The 16777-nt window shown below is 36.2% G+C and overlaps 1 protein-coding gene across 2 annotated transcripts; it reads left to right on the top strand.

Annotated features, from left to right (window-relative positions):
* The first annotated feature begins 769 nt into the window (after positions 1-769).
* On the top strand, positions 770-15970 carry LOC114314972 (Tetratricopeptide repeat (TPR)-like superfamily protein). Of its 2 annotated transcripts, none has more exons than XM_028261543.2 (14): positions 770-1503; positions 7345-7473; positions 8718-8787; positions 9400-9513; positions 9943-10026; positions 11972-12022; positions 12244-12273; positions 12431-12493; positions 12633-12698; positions 12812-12940; positions 13389-13424; positions 13747-13866; positions 15223-15411; positions 15730-15970. In XM_028261543.2, exons 1-14 carry the CDS (start codon positions 1016-1018, stop codon positions 15835-15837), a joined length of 1677 nt encoding a protein of 558 aa, XP_028117344.2. In that variant the 5' UTR covers positions 770-1015; the 3' UTR covers positions 15838-15970. The 2 variants fall into 2 exon arrangements, with proteins under 2 accessions (XP_028117344.2, XP_028117343.2); XM_028261542.2 differs by having other exon boundaries at positions 814-1503; positions 12244-12324.
* Positions 15971-16777: the final 807 nt, after the last annotated feature.

Below are 16777 nucleotides of genomic sequence, written 5' to 3'. Positions count from 1 at the left end.
AGAATTACTTGACAATTGAACAGAGAAAAATAAAATACATATATATTGTATTGAGAAAGAGGAAATACACAAATATTGTACCTTCATAGTTTTATACATGTACTCCATTACAAGTTCACGTATAGCCTTCATGTTTTTGTAATTTCTTTCTCTGTGTCCCCATTTTCAAGTAATTCTCCTAACATTTTTCATTGAAGTGATAAGTCGTTTTAACTACCCACCCAAAAAAAGAACTCTTTTAACATTTTTATTTATTTTCAAATTATTTATTATTTTAATTTTAATATTAAACAATGTGTTAGAGGTGTTTTGTGATGTAATGATTTCAATTGGAGCAAAATTTTTCTGCCTATGCAAAAATAAAATGACATTGGATAAATTATCCTAGATCACAATTTTGAATCCATAATCTTACATCTCTCTAATTTTATGCTCCAAATTCCAATCTAATCACATGATTCACTCCCATATGAAATGGTCTAACACTTTAAAGATAGGAGATTAGTTAATATTATTTGTCACTTGCAATTGAAGGTGATAAAATAGAGAGATGGACATTTTATAATAAAATTAGAACGTTTGAAACTAATAATTGATACAAATACTAATGTATAAACATATACCTTTTAATATAAAAGATATATTATAAATTTAAAAGATAATTACATTATGTAAAATTGGTAGTAATCGATGTATTTTCTCGCAAGAGTTTTGTGCAATTTATTGTAATTTTTAAATAAGTAATATCAATTAATTTCAAATAGACAGTATATCAAAATCCAAAAAAAGTTAAAACGACCCTTGTGGGTAAATTGGGGTAGCCTTCTCAGGTTTTCAATATATATATATATATATATTTTTTTTTTTATCCAATTGAGATCTGTGTTTGTATCCCGTACGTATCAGTCTTCCTTCACAAAATTGAAGCTCTCCTCCGACTCACTGTTCGACAATCATACATAGATACAATCAGAAGAAGCGAAGCAAGCCCTAATCCTGATCTTGTTCGATTCAAATGTCTGCAAACGCTGCGGACTCCGAAACCCAAAACGGAACAACCGAACTTCAACCACATCCACCAGTAACTGACTACGCAGAATCAGATCTCAGACCAGACGACTCTTCTTCTTCTTCTTCTCCTTCTAAAGACAACGCACCATCACCACCACCACCCACTGATGTTGATGTTGATTCCAAGCTCGACGAACCAAGTCACAAACCGATCCAATCAAATGATGTACCGGTAACTAATGCGGATCCCAACCTCCACGAATCGCAAGATCAATCCATCGTCGAATCCAATGGCACCGAGAACGAGAACGCTTCTTCATCGGTGGTTGAGGAAGCTAAACAACAACAACAACCAGAGCTCCGAAAAGAAGATGAAGGAAGCCGCACTTTCACCATGAGAGAATTGTTGAATGAATTGAAGAACGGTGATGAAGAAGCCAATGATGATTCCGAAGATGCCGCCGATAGACAAGATGCCAACTCTCCCTATAGGTTTGTCTCATTCCTATTTATTAATTTTTCATAATATATGCTCAATTTATGTGCCTTTAAGAATCCAATTTAGCTCCTCTAAAATGGAAAATTATCGAACGCAATTGCAAGTCTGTAGATCTCAGGAATCGGACTGACTAATTGTGATGTCACTCTATTTCTTTCTATTAATCAAATCTTAATAAGGGATTCTCAATTTTGCATTATCCCCCCACTCTTATCATTCATTATAAACAAAGTTCACAACTTTTTATTCTCCTATCCAATTAGCTCTATCATATCATGTATGCAATCTGGAAATCAATCATTTGGCTGCTGTTTTTTTTTACCCCTTTTTTATGAATTGCATTGTCATATCAACAATCAAAAAAAAAAAAAAAAAATTATATGTGATTGGGGTTGGTGGCGTTAATTTTTCTTAGCCAATTTATGCAAGAAGCATGTTCCCGTTATAATTCATCGTCAGTATGATTCTGTTATTTCGGGTTGTATCAGTGTACTATTTATGGTAGCTACAAATGTCACTGTTTCCCTTTTCCTTTTATTACCTTTATGCTATGTTCATTCATATGACCTTTGGTTCACTAAGAACTGATAGATAATACGTTGCAAATAGAATAATTTCCATAAAGAAATCGCTACTTGTTGGTCTGGTCATTCTTTCATTGTTTGTAATTAAGCACTAAAAGAATGCCAATTGAGATCAGAACTGAGATAATAGCTTGATCTAGTGCAAGATATTTGTGAAAAGTTTGAGTGTCGAAAGAGAGGTTACAAAACCAATGTTGAGTTCTTGGGTTGTACAGCTTTCCGAGCCCATGTATTACCCCCTATAAAATGTCTGGAAAAAAATTTGTTCAAGTTCTATTGAGTCTGTGTTAATGCCATACTGCTCTTTACAAACAGAATAAAGCAAGTAAAAAGTTGGCAAGGTTGATATAAGAAGAAAGTTGTACAATATTGGCTTACCCTAATTTGGATGAGATAATGTCTATTTATAATAAATATAAGATACACAGGAAAAATGAATTAAATAATTATATAATCAAATTCTAAAAATCAAATCCCTAAATAACCGTAATTTATAGAAATCACGGGATATTCTAAATATACAATATCTTGTATTCCAACACTCCCCCTCAAGCTGAATCAAAGATGTCAACCAAACCTAGCTTGTCAATGAAAGAATGAAGTAGGGATGGTCTGATAGATTTGGTGAAGATGTCGGCAGTCTGATCAGAAGATGAAACAAACGAGGGATATACAATGCCTGTTCGAACCTTTTTCGGGATGAAATGAATATCAACTTCAATATGCTTAGACGCTTATGAAGCACAGAGTCAGAGGCAAGTAAGATTGCAGACTTATTGTCACAAAATAGTTTGGAGGAATTATTCTCCTCAAAGCCTAACTCAGTAAGAATGAACTGAAGCCATAGTAACTCACATGTCCCATGAGCCATGACTCGGTACTTAGCTTCAACAGATGATCAAGAAACAACTGTTTATTTTTTGCTTTTCCATGATAGAAGATGGGTACCAAGGAAAGTGCATATCTCAGAAGTGGAACGCCTGTTAGTCAATGAACCTGCATAGTCTGTATCAGTAAAACAGGACAATCCTATCTGAATTCCACCATTGAAGAATAAACCTAAACCTGGACATGACTTGAGATATCTCAAGATGTGGTGAACAACATCAAGGTGAGCAATACGAGGTGAATGCATGAACTGACTAACCACACTCACAGCAAATGTCAAATCTGGTCGTGTATTAGTCAAATAGATCAAATGTCCTACCAATCTTTGGTAGCGAGATGGATCAGAAAGCAACTCACCAGACTCAGCCGAAAGTTTCATATTTGGATCCATAGGAGTAGATGCAGGCTTGCACCCCATCATACCGGTGTCCCGAAGAAAATTCAAAGTATACTTCCGTTGGGACAATGATATCCTACTGCGAAAACGAGCTACTTCAATCCCCAAGAAATATTTGAGAGGGCCAAGTCTTTGATGTCAAATACTCGACTAAGCTCCTGTTTTACCTTAGCAATACCAATAGAGTTATCTCCTGTAAAGATGATATCATCCACATAGACCAACAAAATAATATATCGACCATTGGGCTGACGACGAATGAAACATGTATGGTCGGAGTGACACTGAATAAAATCCATGGGTAGGATAATAGAGCTGAAACGGTGGAACCATGCACGAGGATTGCTTCAAGCCATAGAAAGACTTACCCAGATGACAAACCTTGCCAGCAAGTTTGTATGTCCTAAACGAGCATGCCACAAGGCTAAAGTCTGAAAAGAAAACACATAGGAAGACAACTTAGGTAACACAGCTGTTTGCAGGCCAGAAGTGATAGGATGGAAAGGTGTAGGGTCCTCAAAGTAATATAGCCCGTTGTGCTCAAACCTCCTGCCAAAAATCTTCTTCGAAGTTAGGTCTTGTAATAAGCAATGAGTAGGTAAGAAAATAACAGCACAATGAAAGTTTTTAGCAAGGCGACTAACAGAGAAAAGATTATAAGCAAAACAGGGCACATATAAGAAAAAAGTAAGTGTAATATCAGACGATAAGGGCACATCACCCTTATGTTGGACATGTGAAATAGGCCCATCAACAAGACATACAGTCTGAGCGGTAGTAAAGACAGGAGAGGATAAACAAGAAAACTCACCACTCATATGATCATTGGCCCCAGAATCCAATACCCAAGTAGGTGCAATGCGAACATGAAAGGCTATTGGAGTACCTGTAGCGGGTGTGGTAGTGGAAGGGACACTTGGAGACATGGTAGTGAATGAACCAAGTTGCTCTTGATGGCGACCAATTTGAGATTGAAGTTGATGAAGATCAACAGAATGAGTCGGCTGAGGAGTACTAGATGTGTCAGCAATAACAGTAGTATGGGGAGGGCCTGAAGGACTTGTCTTTGCAAAGCGTTGCTTCAACTCAGGATGAAGCTTGAAGCACCGTGCTTGGACCTGACCAGCTACACCACAATGGTGGCAAATAACCTTGCTAATAGAAGCACGAGAACTAAACTTGGCAGCAAGAGCCATCTAATCTGAAATTGAAGGTGAGGCAGGAACAGAGGAAAGAAGCGGTGCCACCAGTTGAATCAATCGACAACGATGCTCCTCGCTGTCAATAGTAGCAAAAGCCTCATATAAGGATGACATAGGTGATGTGTTCAAAATTTGAATACGAAGAGACTCAAATTCAGGTTTTAAACCCATCAAAAATTGATAGGTGTGTTGGCGAGCAAGACGAGCAGACACAATAGAAGCGGCAACAGCTGGAAAATCACTCAATGGCTCATACTATGCTAACTCCTCCCAGCGAGGCTGAAGGTATCCAAAAAATTCGGCAACGGTAAAACCCGAAACTTCCTGAGAGGCATGAGAAATATCCTGATAGAGTTCGAAAATCCTAGGATCATTGTGGGCATGTGCGTACATCTGGGTAAGAGCACTCCACAACTGAGGAATTGTATGACAATACACGAACATTTTGTAGATGCATTTTTTCATAGAGTTGAACATCTAACCAAGTAAGGTGCAATTGTTAATATCCCATTGAACCCGCTTAGGATCATCAGCGGGAGGTTGTGTCTCGATTTCTAGAAGCCATCCAGATTTGCCTCTACCCCCAAGGTAGAGATGTATAGACTGTCTCCAAGTAGCAAAGTTGCGACCATTAAAGGATGGTTTGGGATGATCTAAATAAGTACACTTTTTGACTTTTTATAAAACATGAGTTGGATATGGGTTGGGTTTGAAGTGATGTGGTAGAGAGGTGATGTGACTTAAATAAGATGATGCGACTTAAATAAGATAGTGATTTTTTGACTTTTTTAAGTTATGACAAACAAAGCCTAAGTAACACTAGTAATCCGATGAACCGGAACATGGGAGGCAAGGGAAACATCAGAATGAGGCCTAATGCTTTGGGTTTGTGTAACAAAGTCAGACATTCTGAAACACCACGAAGCCAAAGTAGTGGCGTCACACGAAAGAGATGCTACCGAACAAACCGGTAGCCCAAATAATAAGAAACACACACAGGTTGCTTACCACATCAACAACACACAACTCTAAAAGGGTTAGAAACCAGCCTGGACTACCCTAGAAGGATGCCAAACTGCATAGAACCGGGACAGAGCCTGGTCGGTTGCTATAGGAACCTTGACAGTGACTGGAAAGGACTGCCGAGGGAGAGAGAAAGGGTTTCGGGTGGTGTAAGATGGTTGAAGGGGGCTGGGTAGGTGAGTCGGCTACTAGGAAAGGGAGGAGAGGCTGGCGGTGGTGATGGGTAGGTGCAGCTAGGGTTTCTTTGACGCTGATACCAAGAAGAAAGTTATACAATATTGGTTTACTCTAATTGGGGTGAGACTATGTCTATTTATAATCAATATAAGATGCACAGAAAAAAGGAATTAAATAATTAAACAATCAAATCCTCAAATCAAATCCCTAAATAACCGTAATTTATAGAAATCACGGGATTTCCTAAATATACAATATTCTGTATTCCTATATTCTCTCAACTCTTATTTTGATAAGAAAGAAAAAAAAAAATTGAATAGAGAACTACTGTATAGAAAATTGGTATAAAAAAATTATCATTTTGTCCATTCTTTCTGACTGTTGTCTGAAATGTGATGGTAGATAAATTAATTGCACTCTGTAAATCCTCAGATACATCAATATCGTTGATCTCAAATATATTTTAAAACCTGCCTTTCAAGGTGATATTATGATGCTGATTCTATAACATTCTTCTGGATGCCATTTTCTGTTCTTTACCAATCCTGGATCATTGTGTTTTACAAAATGAAAATGCCTATCAAACTCGTACTCCAGAATTCTTTTCCAGATTGTGTAATTATAGGATTTGTGTAGTCTGTGAGAACTGTTTCTATGATGAAATGTCCGGCATTATGATCATTCTCATGGCTTTCTTCAACTAAGATGTTCTGCCTTTGTTTCATCTGCATTATTCTGTTTTTTATGCTGACTTGGATTTATTTTTCCTTGAAAATTTATTTTGGTGTCAAGAAAGTAAAAAATCAAGTCGCATTGATTGCAAACAATTAGTATTCCGTCAAGTTGCTTTTTTTCTTTTGTTATAATATTTTATGTACCTTGTTCAGTAATACTCTCGTTCATGTATTGGTAATACTCATGTATATCTCCAAACATATACACTCACAAATAGCTTAGAAGAGGTGTTTTCTGTTGTCTATAATTTATATTAAAAGCAACCCACTATAGTGTGCTCGCATTTCTATATACTATGAAGCCGGACACTCCATTTTTGTTGCCGTAGTAGTGTCCAACACATGCCAGACAAGACACCTCTGAGATATGTGTCGGACATGCCATGTGGCATTTATATTAATTTTTTTGGTGGACATGTTGGAGGACGCATCGAGGACACATGTTCTATTTCTGGACACACCACAGGACATGTTTTGGGTTTTATTATAATTCTGGAAGGGTGGTTTGGTAGGGTGCTGTACTAATTTGAAAACAAGTGGGTGGGAATTGAAAAAAGGAAAAGAAAAGAAGAGAATGATCATAAGGCTGGACATTTCATCCTGTTCACTTCTTGTGTCTTTAATCTGACCCCTGTTTAGTTCATACTTATTTTCCCCCCTCATATATGCTTGTTCATACTTAGTTCTTGGGACATAAAATCTGGGTGTTTTTTTTCATGTCAAAGTAGTGTTATCAGTGTTTGTGTTCGTGCCCGTGCTTTTTAGTCAATGTGCTTATCTCATAAACAAATGCTTATCATTTCATCTTCATGCATTTGAATTGTTCCAGTCGAGAGAGTACACAACAACAGCAACATGTAGACCAGAACAATGCTTCCATGGAATTGATCAATAGTGTGACTGGTGCTGATGAGGAGGGTCGGTCTCGGCAACGGATTCTTACATTTGCTGCCAGGAGGTAGTCATTGATTTTGAATTATGAATTATCAGCTTGTTTGGCATTACTTGTACCCTTTTTTCTTTTCAAATTTTATAATAAGATGTGAGTTGTATGCTTCCAGAATATCACACAAAAATTATGGCAATGAAGTAAATTATGACAAAAATACCTGTTCATAAGCAAAGCCTATTGAACTCTCTGTACCTTGATAAAATATTTTTTCTACTTTTCAAGTGGTTGAAGGTTCATAAAATTCTGAACTGGTCAAATATAGTGGATGGCGAGCTTTTTACTTTTTACTTTTAAAATGTAGTTGTTCAGTGTTGATCTTTGCTTCCAAATATAATCTCAAACCTTATCCTGACTGTTTTTGTTGCACTGGATGTGTTTCACAAAGCCTCGTCTTCTGTTGATTTTTTTAATATGCCTTCAGTCATTGTCATTTTCAAGATTAACGAGTGGGGGATTGTTGCCCAACTATCTTGTCGGAAAGATACATCGGCATACCGTTTTCTTTCTTTTTGGCTTTTCTCTGTCCCTTCTTCTTCTTCTCTTTTTTCTTTTTTTTTTTTTTGAAAAGGGGGGGGGGGGGGGGGATAATAACACTGGCATACTTTTAACTGTGATATCCTGCATCTCCCTTTGATATAATATGAAACCTTAATTTGGTATATTACTTGGGCTTAAGCGTTTTGGCCATGTTGGTAACTTGTTATACCCACTCTGTTCAAGTTGTTTGGCCAATAGGTTACTTTGGGTGTGACATTAACCAATTCTTCAAACTGGACTTGATATGTACACTGGCAGCACTCTCTTCATTTCGGAGACAAAAAGTTAAATCTCTTCAATGGCAATATTGACTAATAAATTACTTTTATTTCAAGCTCTGTGTTCTTATGTTTATACTTACGGCTTCGTGGGCACATTTACCATTGAACTTGCTTTGTGTGTGTTAGACACTTGCATGTAGTTCGTTTAGAGATGAGATCTAGCTTAACATATAACTCACTCTTGATTCCAGATCTGCCATTTGACTTTTATTTCTTTGCAAGTGACAACCTTCTCTTGCTTCCCTCATGAACTTAAAATATATATATTTTTTATTCTTAGCTTTGTTCAATTTCTATTTTACTATCATTGTTTTCAATAATAGTTCAGTAATGCTTTATACCTTTTCGAAATTCATTATGAAATGTTTGGAACTGTTATGCTGATGACAAGGCTGCCTATTTTCATGAACACCTCTTGATATTGTTGCGCAGATATGCAAGTGCATTGGAGAGAAACCCAGAAGATTATGATGCGCTGTACAATTGGGCGCTGGTGCTTCAGGTCTGACATTGTGATCTTTAATAGTTTTGGGACCATTTGTTGTACTTTAGGAGTAATTGGCTGTGATGTATAATATTTCTTGTAACAAATGATGCTTTTGGGAAATTTAGTTTATTCTTCCGTTGCATGGATAATGCATCCTTGCATATGCTCACATGGCACTCAAACACATTTGTGTCCTTACTTTTTGGACTTATTTGTTTTATAACTTGTTATTCTTATTAGCTTTATGAATTATTTCTTTCATTTATCATAAACAGTTAATGAAGATTTTAAATTTAAAATAACATAACAATTATGGACTGTTAATTTTTAATTTTAATGAAATGTTATAACTTTATGCATTTTTATGAAGAACTCCACTACAATCATGTAATGTAAATGATCTCTGTTTATTTAAAAGTAATAATGAACAGAAAAGTAGAGAGATGGTCCCACCACTTTCATTCAAATATTTAAGGTTTCAATGGTTTTCCCATCCATGCGTTTTTTTAATTAAACTCACAGATCTAAAATTAGTATCACTATTCTAGGGACTCCACATATTGTATTAATTTAGAAACGTATCAAGTGCAAATTACCCTGTCTATATTTTTCAACTTTTTTATGCAGGAAAGTGCGGATAATGTTAGTCCGGATTCTAGTTCACCTTCTAAAGATGATTTGCTTGAAGAGGCATGCAAAAAGTATGATGAGGCCACTCACCTTTGCCCTACACTTCATGATGTATGTATTCAGATATCTTATTTTCATTAACCTGTTGAATGCTAAAAAAAAATCATATTGTTAGCTTGTTGGGGAAGTTTTGGAAACTACTCTTCCGAAAGGATATTTCAGGATAGCCAACAATTTGCATTTTATTTTTCTAAGTGGAGAACTATTATGACTTATGAGACCCAAATAAAGGAAGCAATCAAAGTGGGAAGGAACTAGTAGACATAAATTTTGTTGTGTGATGGAGAAAAATGTGCGTGTGCAAGATTAGAAACCACTTGGGAGAAAGGTCACTGCATAGTTATTTTGAAATGTAGAGACGCCGTGGCTTGCTTACTTCACATTAGAATTGGATACCATAAATAAGTTTTTTCTTTTTATTGTTTCAGAAAATGAATCTACCTCATTTTACTTCTGTACTTTAATGTCATTAAATGGCAGGCTTATTATAATTGGGCTATAGCAATCTCTGATCGGGCAAAAATGCGTGGTCGTACAAAGGAGGCTGAAGAACTATGGAAGCAGGTTTCACCATTTAATTCTTTAATTCCTTCATACTATATGCTTTTATATTTTTATGTAGAAATGTTCACTGTATTCAGTATGATTGTTTAATCTCTTTTATTTTTTTTGGAAAATTTTACTTTACCTCCTGTGCACATAAGCTTTCTGTTTGGAAATAACCACTTAATCCCCTGTGGTTTGTGCTTTGTGGACTAAATAACCTAAATATTCAACACCCCCCCCCCCCCCCCCCTCTCTGCTAAATTTAACCCATACATACACACACATGTTCATGTACATATTTCTACATAAAAAAACCAACTAAAAGCCATATTGTCAACTGTAGGAGTTTCTGCTACAGATTAACCTCCAATTAAAAGTTCTATTGTCGCTTCTGAATTTGAGGTTATAGACTTGTTATTTCTCTCATCCAGCTACATAATTGGTTCAAGTAGCAAGATGAGAATTTTTAAATGTTTATCTTGGAATCATTGACCTGACCAAATCACCCATTTTTGTTTGACAATAGACTGGTTGGACAGGCAACCTTGGTTGATGAAAAAAGAGAGAAAAACAGAAGCAAATGTATCCTGTTCTGGTGAATGAACTTTTATAGACCTGATAGAGCAGTGAAGTTCATCCTCAGTAATGTGAAGGAGGTGGATTTAGCTCGAGAGCTACTCAGTTTGGATACTAGAAGGAACAAGGTGGGGTGAAAGAAACAGAGAAAGGACGAAAAGAGAGAAATAGAAGGCTAGGAAGAAAGAAAGGAAATACTCTTTTTTATTTTACTCAACTCAGCTCTGCCCAGCTCTTACAAAAAATCTGATTTATATATACATGGAAATATTATACTGAAATAAAATAAATAAAACAAATCACCGTGATTTATTAATTTTGAGTGGCGTATCTTCATTTTTTTGGCTGCGCTGTCTTGCATGCTTGTCTGCTGCGATTTTATCTGCCTTGAATATGTGCGAAGGCTAAATGTTGGTGGCCCATAAGAAACAAACCGATAATTCTATGGAAACATTGGTTATGGTCATAAACACTTGGAAAGTTGAAAGAAAATAAAAGACAAGAGAAAAGGAATGCACGGGGAGAGCCAATTAAGAGCTACTGACGAAGTTGTTTTAGAATAAATATTGATTTAGTTATTTTGTAGTTTCGATGCGATATATTAATTTCAAAAAATGACATGCTATCTATGATATGTGCTAACAAAACTTCTGAATCTTCAATCATGTCTCTGACATTCCCGGAGCTCCTTGAAAATGTTCCCAAGTTAAAATACAAAATAATAATAATAATAATAATAATAATAATAATAATAATAATAATAATAATAATAATAATAATAATAATAATACTTTTTATTGATGATTGATATATCCATTGACAATGACATAGACTTTTTTAAAATTTAGATCTTCATGGATAACTTTTACTGCAAGCATAAATGTTATACAATCCCAAGAATAAATACTACTACTTCGATTGACCAAATTGTCAAACGCATTACTTGCAATCTTGGTTGAGTTCTACTTTCTGCAATCTGCATAATAATGATAAAGTAGTAGCATACAAAACATGGCATATGTGGATAACATAAAAAGATCAAATTCATTTATTTGATTTCCACGTATTTAACTAGTTTTGCTCTGCTTTTGTCGTGTCAACATATTATGTGCTGCTTGATATAAAATTTAGCATTTGGAACTACTAAATGTTGTGTTTATGAGACAATGTATTACTTCATAATATTAAGTATCATTATAAAGCTCCCTAGGTGTCCTTGTGACATTGAAAAGATCTAATGGCACCTTCTGCAAAATTGTTTTGTCTTGTTCTGTTCTAGTCTGCAATGAATGCAATCCTCTTTTGAATTAAAACTAACGGCTATTCATCATTGAAAAAGAATGGCACACGAGTGGGTAAAGTGTAATATTATTCTTTCAATTTGCAGGCGACGAAAAACTATGAAAAAGCTGTCCAACTCAATTGGAACAGTCCCCAGGCAAGTATTTTTAGAACTGTGAAATTAAATATTTTTATTCCATTTAAAATCGGAACCCTAAAATCTTACTCATCACAGTTTCATCCTTTTCTTCTATTCCAGTGTTATCTTCTACTGCCATTTTTCTGTCATTAACTCTTGGATGATTTGCTTGAGAATTTGTGAATATGTTTATGTTTAAAATATTGTTGGTAACTTCATGATAAATAATTTTTTTCCAGGCACTCAACAACTGGGGACTGGCTCTGCAGGTACTTTTAGTTAAACAAAGTTGCCAGGAATCAACTATGTTTTTCATTCAAGTAGTATTCTCTATTTTGAGAGCAGTTACACAAAGGTTTTGTTTTGCAATTTATGTGGTTATGCTGGAGCTTTTATTTAGTTTCATGTTATAAATGGGCATTTCAGGAACTCAGTGCAATTGTTCCTGCACGAGAAAAGCAAGCAATTGTGAAAACCGCAATCAATAAGGTACGATAGCTATTTAGTAACATTGGGTTTGCTTCGATAGATGTACATAAATAAGTTATAATTTTTTTTGTCCCATCCATTCTACAAACAAATTGAATGATCTGTGCTTTTGATACCTTTCACTTGTATTATGTTGCAGTTTCGTGCAGCAATACAGTTGCAATTTGATTTCCATAGGGCAATTTACAACCTGGGAACTGTTCTGGTAGGTTTGCCTTTTAACTAGCATGATTCTAACTTTTCAGTTACACGTTTCTTTGGAGTATCTAGTGTGGAGAATATGAAATAGAGCTTGAACCTGTAGTCCCATGTTTGCAGTATGGATTAGCAGAGGACACTTCAAGAACTGGGGGATCAGTCAATGTAAAAGAAGTTTCATCTAATGAATTATTCAGCCAATCTGCAATTTACATTGCTGCTGCTCATGCATTGAAACCGACTTACTCAGTAAGTGCCTCGTCTTGTTTCAAACAGTTCCTTATAGAACTTCTTATGGACCTAGATTGAATTTTTGGTCTAGATCACAAGCATCTCTTTGATGCTAGATTAAGAACATTTAATTTTTCTCTGCAAGTTGGTAGTATATTAGCTTGCTCGGTAAGTGCCTCACATTGTTTCAATCAATTCCTCATAGAACTTTGGTAGTATTTTAGCTTCCTTGGTAAGTGCCTCGCATTGTTTCAATATAGAACTTTTTAAGTTGATTTATTTTTTTTTGCAAGTTCGAGGTATTATATAATTTGTCCTCATCTGGATATACGTAGTTGAGTCCAGCCATAGTATTTGTTACCCCTTTTAACTCCCTTTGCACTTAAAAGCAGATGATTTTATATATATATATATTTAATTTATGCTGAGCTAAAAGCTTTTCTCTTGCGATGTTTGTTTTATACAGGTTTATGCTAGTGCCTTGAAGCTTGTGCGCTCCATGGTTAGTATTATTGAGCTCAACAACTTTTTATTAATATTTTTTAAAGACCATTCATATACTACCTACCAGAATTATGCGTCAAGGGTACAAGGTTTGGGCTTATTTTCTGGAATTTTTTTTCTTATCGGAAAAAGAAATAAGAGTGTCATTGCTGAAATCCTTACCCCACAATAGTTCTTAATGTAATTATTGGACCTCGTACCCTTGACTTCATGTTAAGTATTTCTAGTCGGTCATGCCTCACTGCAAGTGTTCATTTCATGTGGCTAGCTGGGAAATCATTCTTCATATCGAAGTTCTAACGAGATTTATTCATTGACAGCTACCTTTACCCTATCTAAAGGTTGGATATCTGACTGCACCACCTGTGGGAAATCCAGTTGCGCCCCACAGTGATTGGAAACGAACACAGTTTATTCTGAATCATGAAGGTCTCCAACAGGTAGAAGTTCATATCTTCTAGTATGAATACTAATCAAAAGGCTACATTCAAATATGTTTCTGTTTTGTTTTATTCCTTTGGGTATCTACATTGCTCCTGATACATGGCGAGTTCTACGGGTGCCATGTCATCATCACCATCATCTCTACATGGCAGACCCATGTGGCACCACAATGGGGTTCATATGCCTAGCCTAAGTAGGGGGCATATACACAAGTATGGCTGCTAAGCTTACTAATGCGACTGCCGCTCTAGCAGGCCAAAGCACCAAAGTTAATTAGTCAACGTATGAGGAGGCTGATCCACGGCTCTCAATATACTTGGCAGCACCACGGCTTGCCTGGATGAGCCTTACCTCACCGTGGTCCCCCAGGCTCATACCTCATTCATTCCCATAAGGTATGCCCAGGAACAACCTGGAGCACCGCTCAACCCTGGGCACACCTCCACTAGGTCTCTCCCCCTCAGCAGTAGTATAGCCCAGCCCTTGGCTTGCCTATGTCTCCCCTATGCACTCACACTCACTGCCTTAGTTGGGATCACTCATGGTTTTTACTATCATAGCAATCACTTGGCAGCCTAAGCTGGGAGCAGGGCCTAGGCATTTGCTGCTTGGGATCATCGGAGGATTGTGGATTAGAGGCTAGGATCATGGGTTTATCAAGGTTGCCTAGCTGTCTCCCCAAGGAATCCTTGACCGGTCTTAGAGAGAGGGGATTTTGACCTAACACTCTTGCCTACTGCATGCCATGATACACCTTCGAAGATATCATACCTACCTCTATAACTCTGATGACATGGCCTCCCCAAGGTCTTAATCAAAGGACGCAGCAGTAAGCCTGATATTCTGGTTTGAGTTGTGGTGATACTTCTAGCGCAATTTTGTATTTCCCATTGATATCTCTGAAATTTTCCCATGAAAGTGTAAGGAGCTCAAAATAGGATGAGTGCAACCTTTGAATATCATTTTTATGCCATGATATGCATTTAGTGACCTAAGATATCACAACAAATATATTTGATAGCATCTTTTTCATCTTTTGTTTTTCTGTTTTTGTTTATTTCATCGAGAGCGTGATGATTCAATTTTTTTCTTAAACTTTTATCTACAGTTAGCATGAAGTACATTCTCTTTGTAAAAAGTGTTTTTAAGATGAGTTTTTGTATAAATGTTCCAGACATGTGCATGCTATATCCTTTAGTTCTTAAACACACTTGTCACAATTTTCTGGAAGAATATAACCCTTATTTGTATAGTAAACAATTGTCTATCACTGAACTATACATGCCCCAAAAAACAAATCTCTATGACTGAACTTCACTTTCTCTGCTAAAACGCTCAAACTTCTAATGCAGCTTAACAAAGCTGAGCAGAAGCAGATGTCACAAAGCCTTTCTGGCAACTCAGGAGATACCATGAGTTCCAATAGATTAGTTATTAAAGTTGATGTCCCAGACATAGTCTCTGTTTCAGCATGTGCCGATCTGACCTTACCACGAGGTGCAGGACTCTGCATTGATACAATTCATGGACCAGTTTTCTTGGTAAGTGTCATCTTCCCCTTTCCATGCTGTTTTCTTTTGCCCCTCTACAAACATTGTTTTAGTTGTTGAACTTTTGCCCTTGCTCACCACAAAAGGGGCTTTTGAGCACGACCTTTTATTGTGTAGATGTGCCAGTGACATGTTGAAAATATGCTTGCCATTTTTATGTAAAACACATAAAAAATAACTCCCTTTGTTGGAAAAGATGACAGGACCAGGAAGATAATATATATATATATATATATATATATATTTATATTTCTTATTTCCTTACGAAATTTATTTGATTGGGAAATTTTGCTGATTTATACTTCACAGATTGCTGATTCTTGGGAATCCTTGGATGGATGGCTTGATGCGATCCGTCTAGTTTACACAATCTTTGCACGAGGGAAGAGTGATGTTATGGCGGGTATATTAACATGATAAATTTATATCATATGATTTTATTGAATTGCCTACAGTAATGTTTTTGTGGAGATGACTCACTGTTTTGTAGAATACTTTGAATTTGGTTGTTCAAATAAGACTTTTGCATGTTAATTAATCTTTTTGATAATATCAGCTGTAGTCAAAAGTCTTGTCTGTGTGGGTTTGCTGCTGTTCTAAACTGGCTAGGCTTTTCCTGTTGGTCTCTCTCTGGTATTTGCGTGCTGCTGGCAAACATGCAACCACCACCAGAACTCAGTTATTGGGGCCTGTGATGATGATATATATGTTTGTGTGGTAAATTAGATCAACTTTTCATACTTTTTCCATCCACAAAATTTTAATTTGTGGTGATTGAATAATTCCACCAATTGAGCTTACCACACCAACAATTTTTTTTTTTTTTTTTGGATACATCAGAAAATAAAACAAAAAAGCAACAAACAACTACACTCTGGGGTATTCAACACCCATCGCGTCTGTCCTAACCAAGCTATGGATTTCCTCTGGTGGATTAAGAGTCACCACCAATTTCTCAGTTTGATCAGCCCTAATTTAGCAAGCCCGTCAGCACATTGGTTTCTTTCACGCAAGACATGTTGTAGCTTGCAGTTATAGCATAGCAGCAGGTGTCTCAAGTCCATCAAGCTTTTGTATGAAGATTGAGGTGGAGACCCACTCTCTAGCATCTTGATAGCCATGGTTGAGTCAGATTCAACAGAAAATATTACTAAACTTATCATATGCCTTCTAAGACGACTCTACATGTTGATTCGGTACTAACCGAAATGTCTCTTTTTTTCTTCATATTTTCAAATAATCAAACAGTTTGACATAAATTTTTGCAAAATAAAAAATATAAAAATATAAACAACTCAAATAAACAGAACCAAGTAGCACCTAAGTAATGCTATAACAAAATTGATGAGTGAGACAT

The sequence above is a fragment of the Camellia sinensis genome, chromosome 11 (assembly GCF_055761805.1).
Source record: "Camellia sinensis isolate YWXY chromosome 11, ASM5576180v1, whole genome shotgun sequence".
Taxonomy (NCBI): domain Eukaryota; kingdom Viridiplantae; phylum Streptophyta; class Magnoliopsida; order Ericales; family Theaceae; genus Camellia; species Camellia sinensis.
Note: the sequence above shows the minus strand (reverse complement) of the source record. Positions and strands in the feature narration are given on the sequence as shown.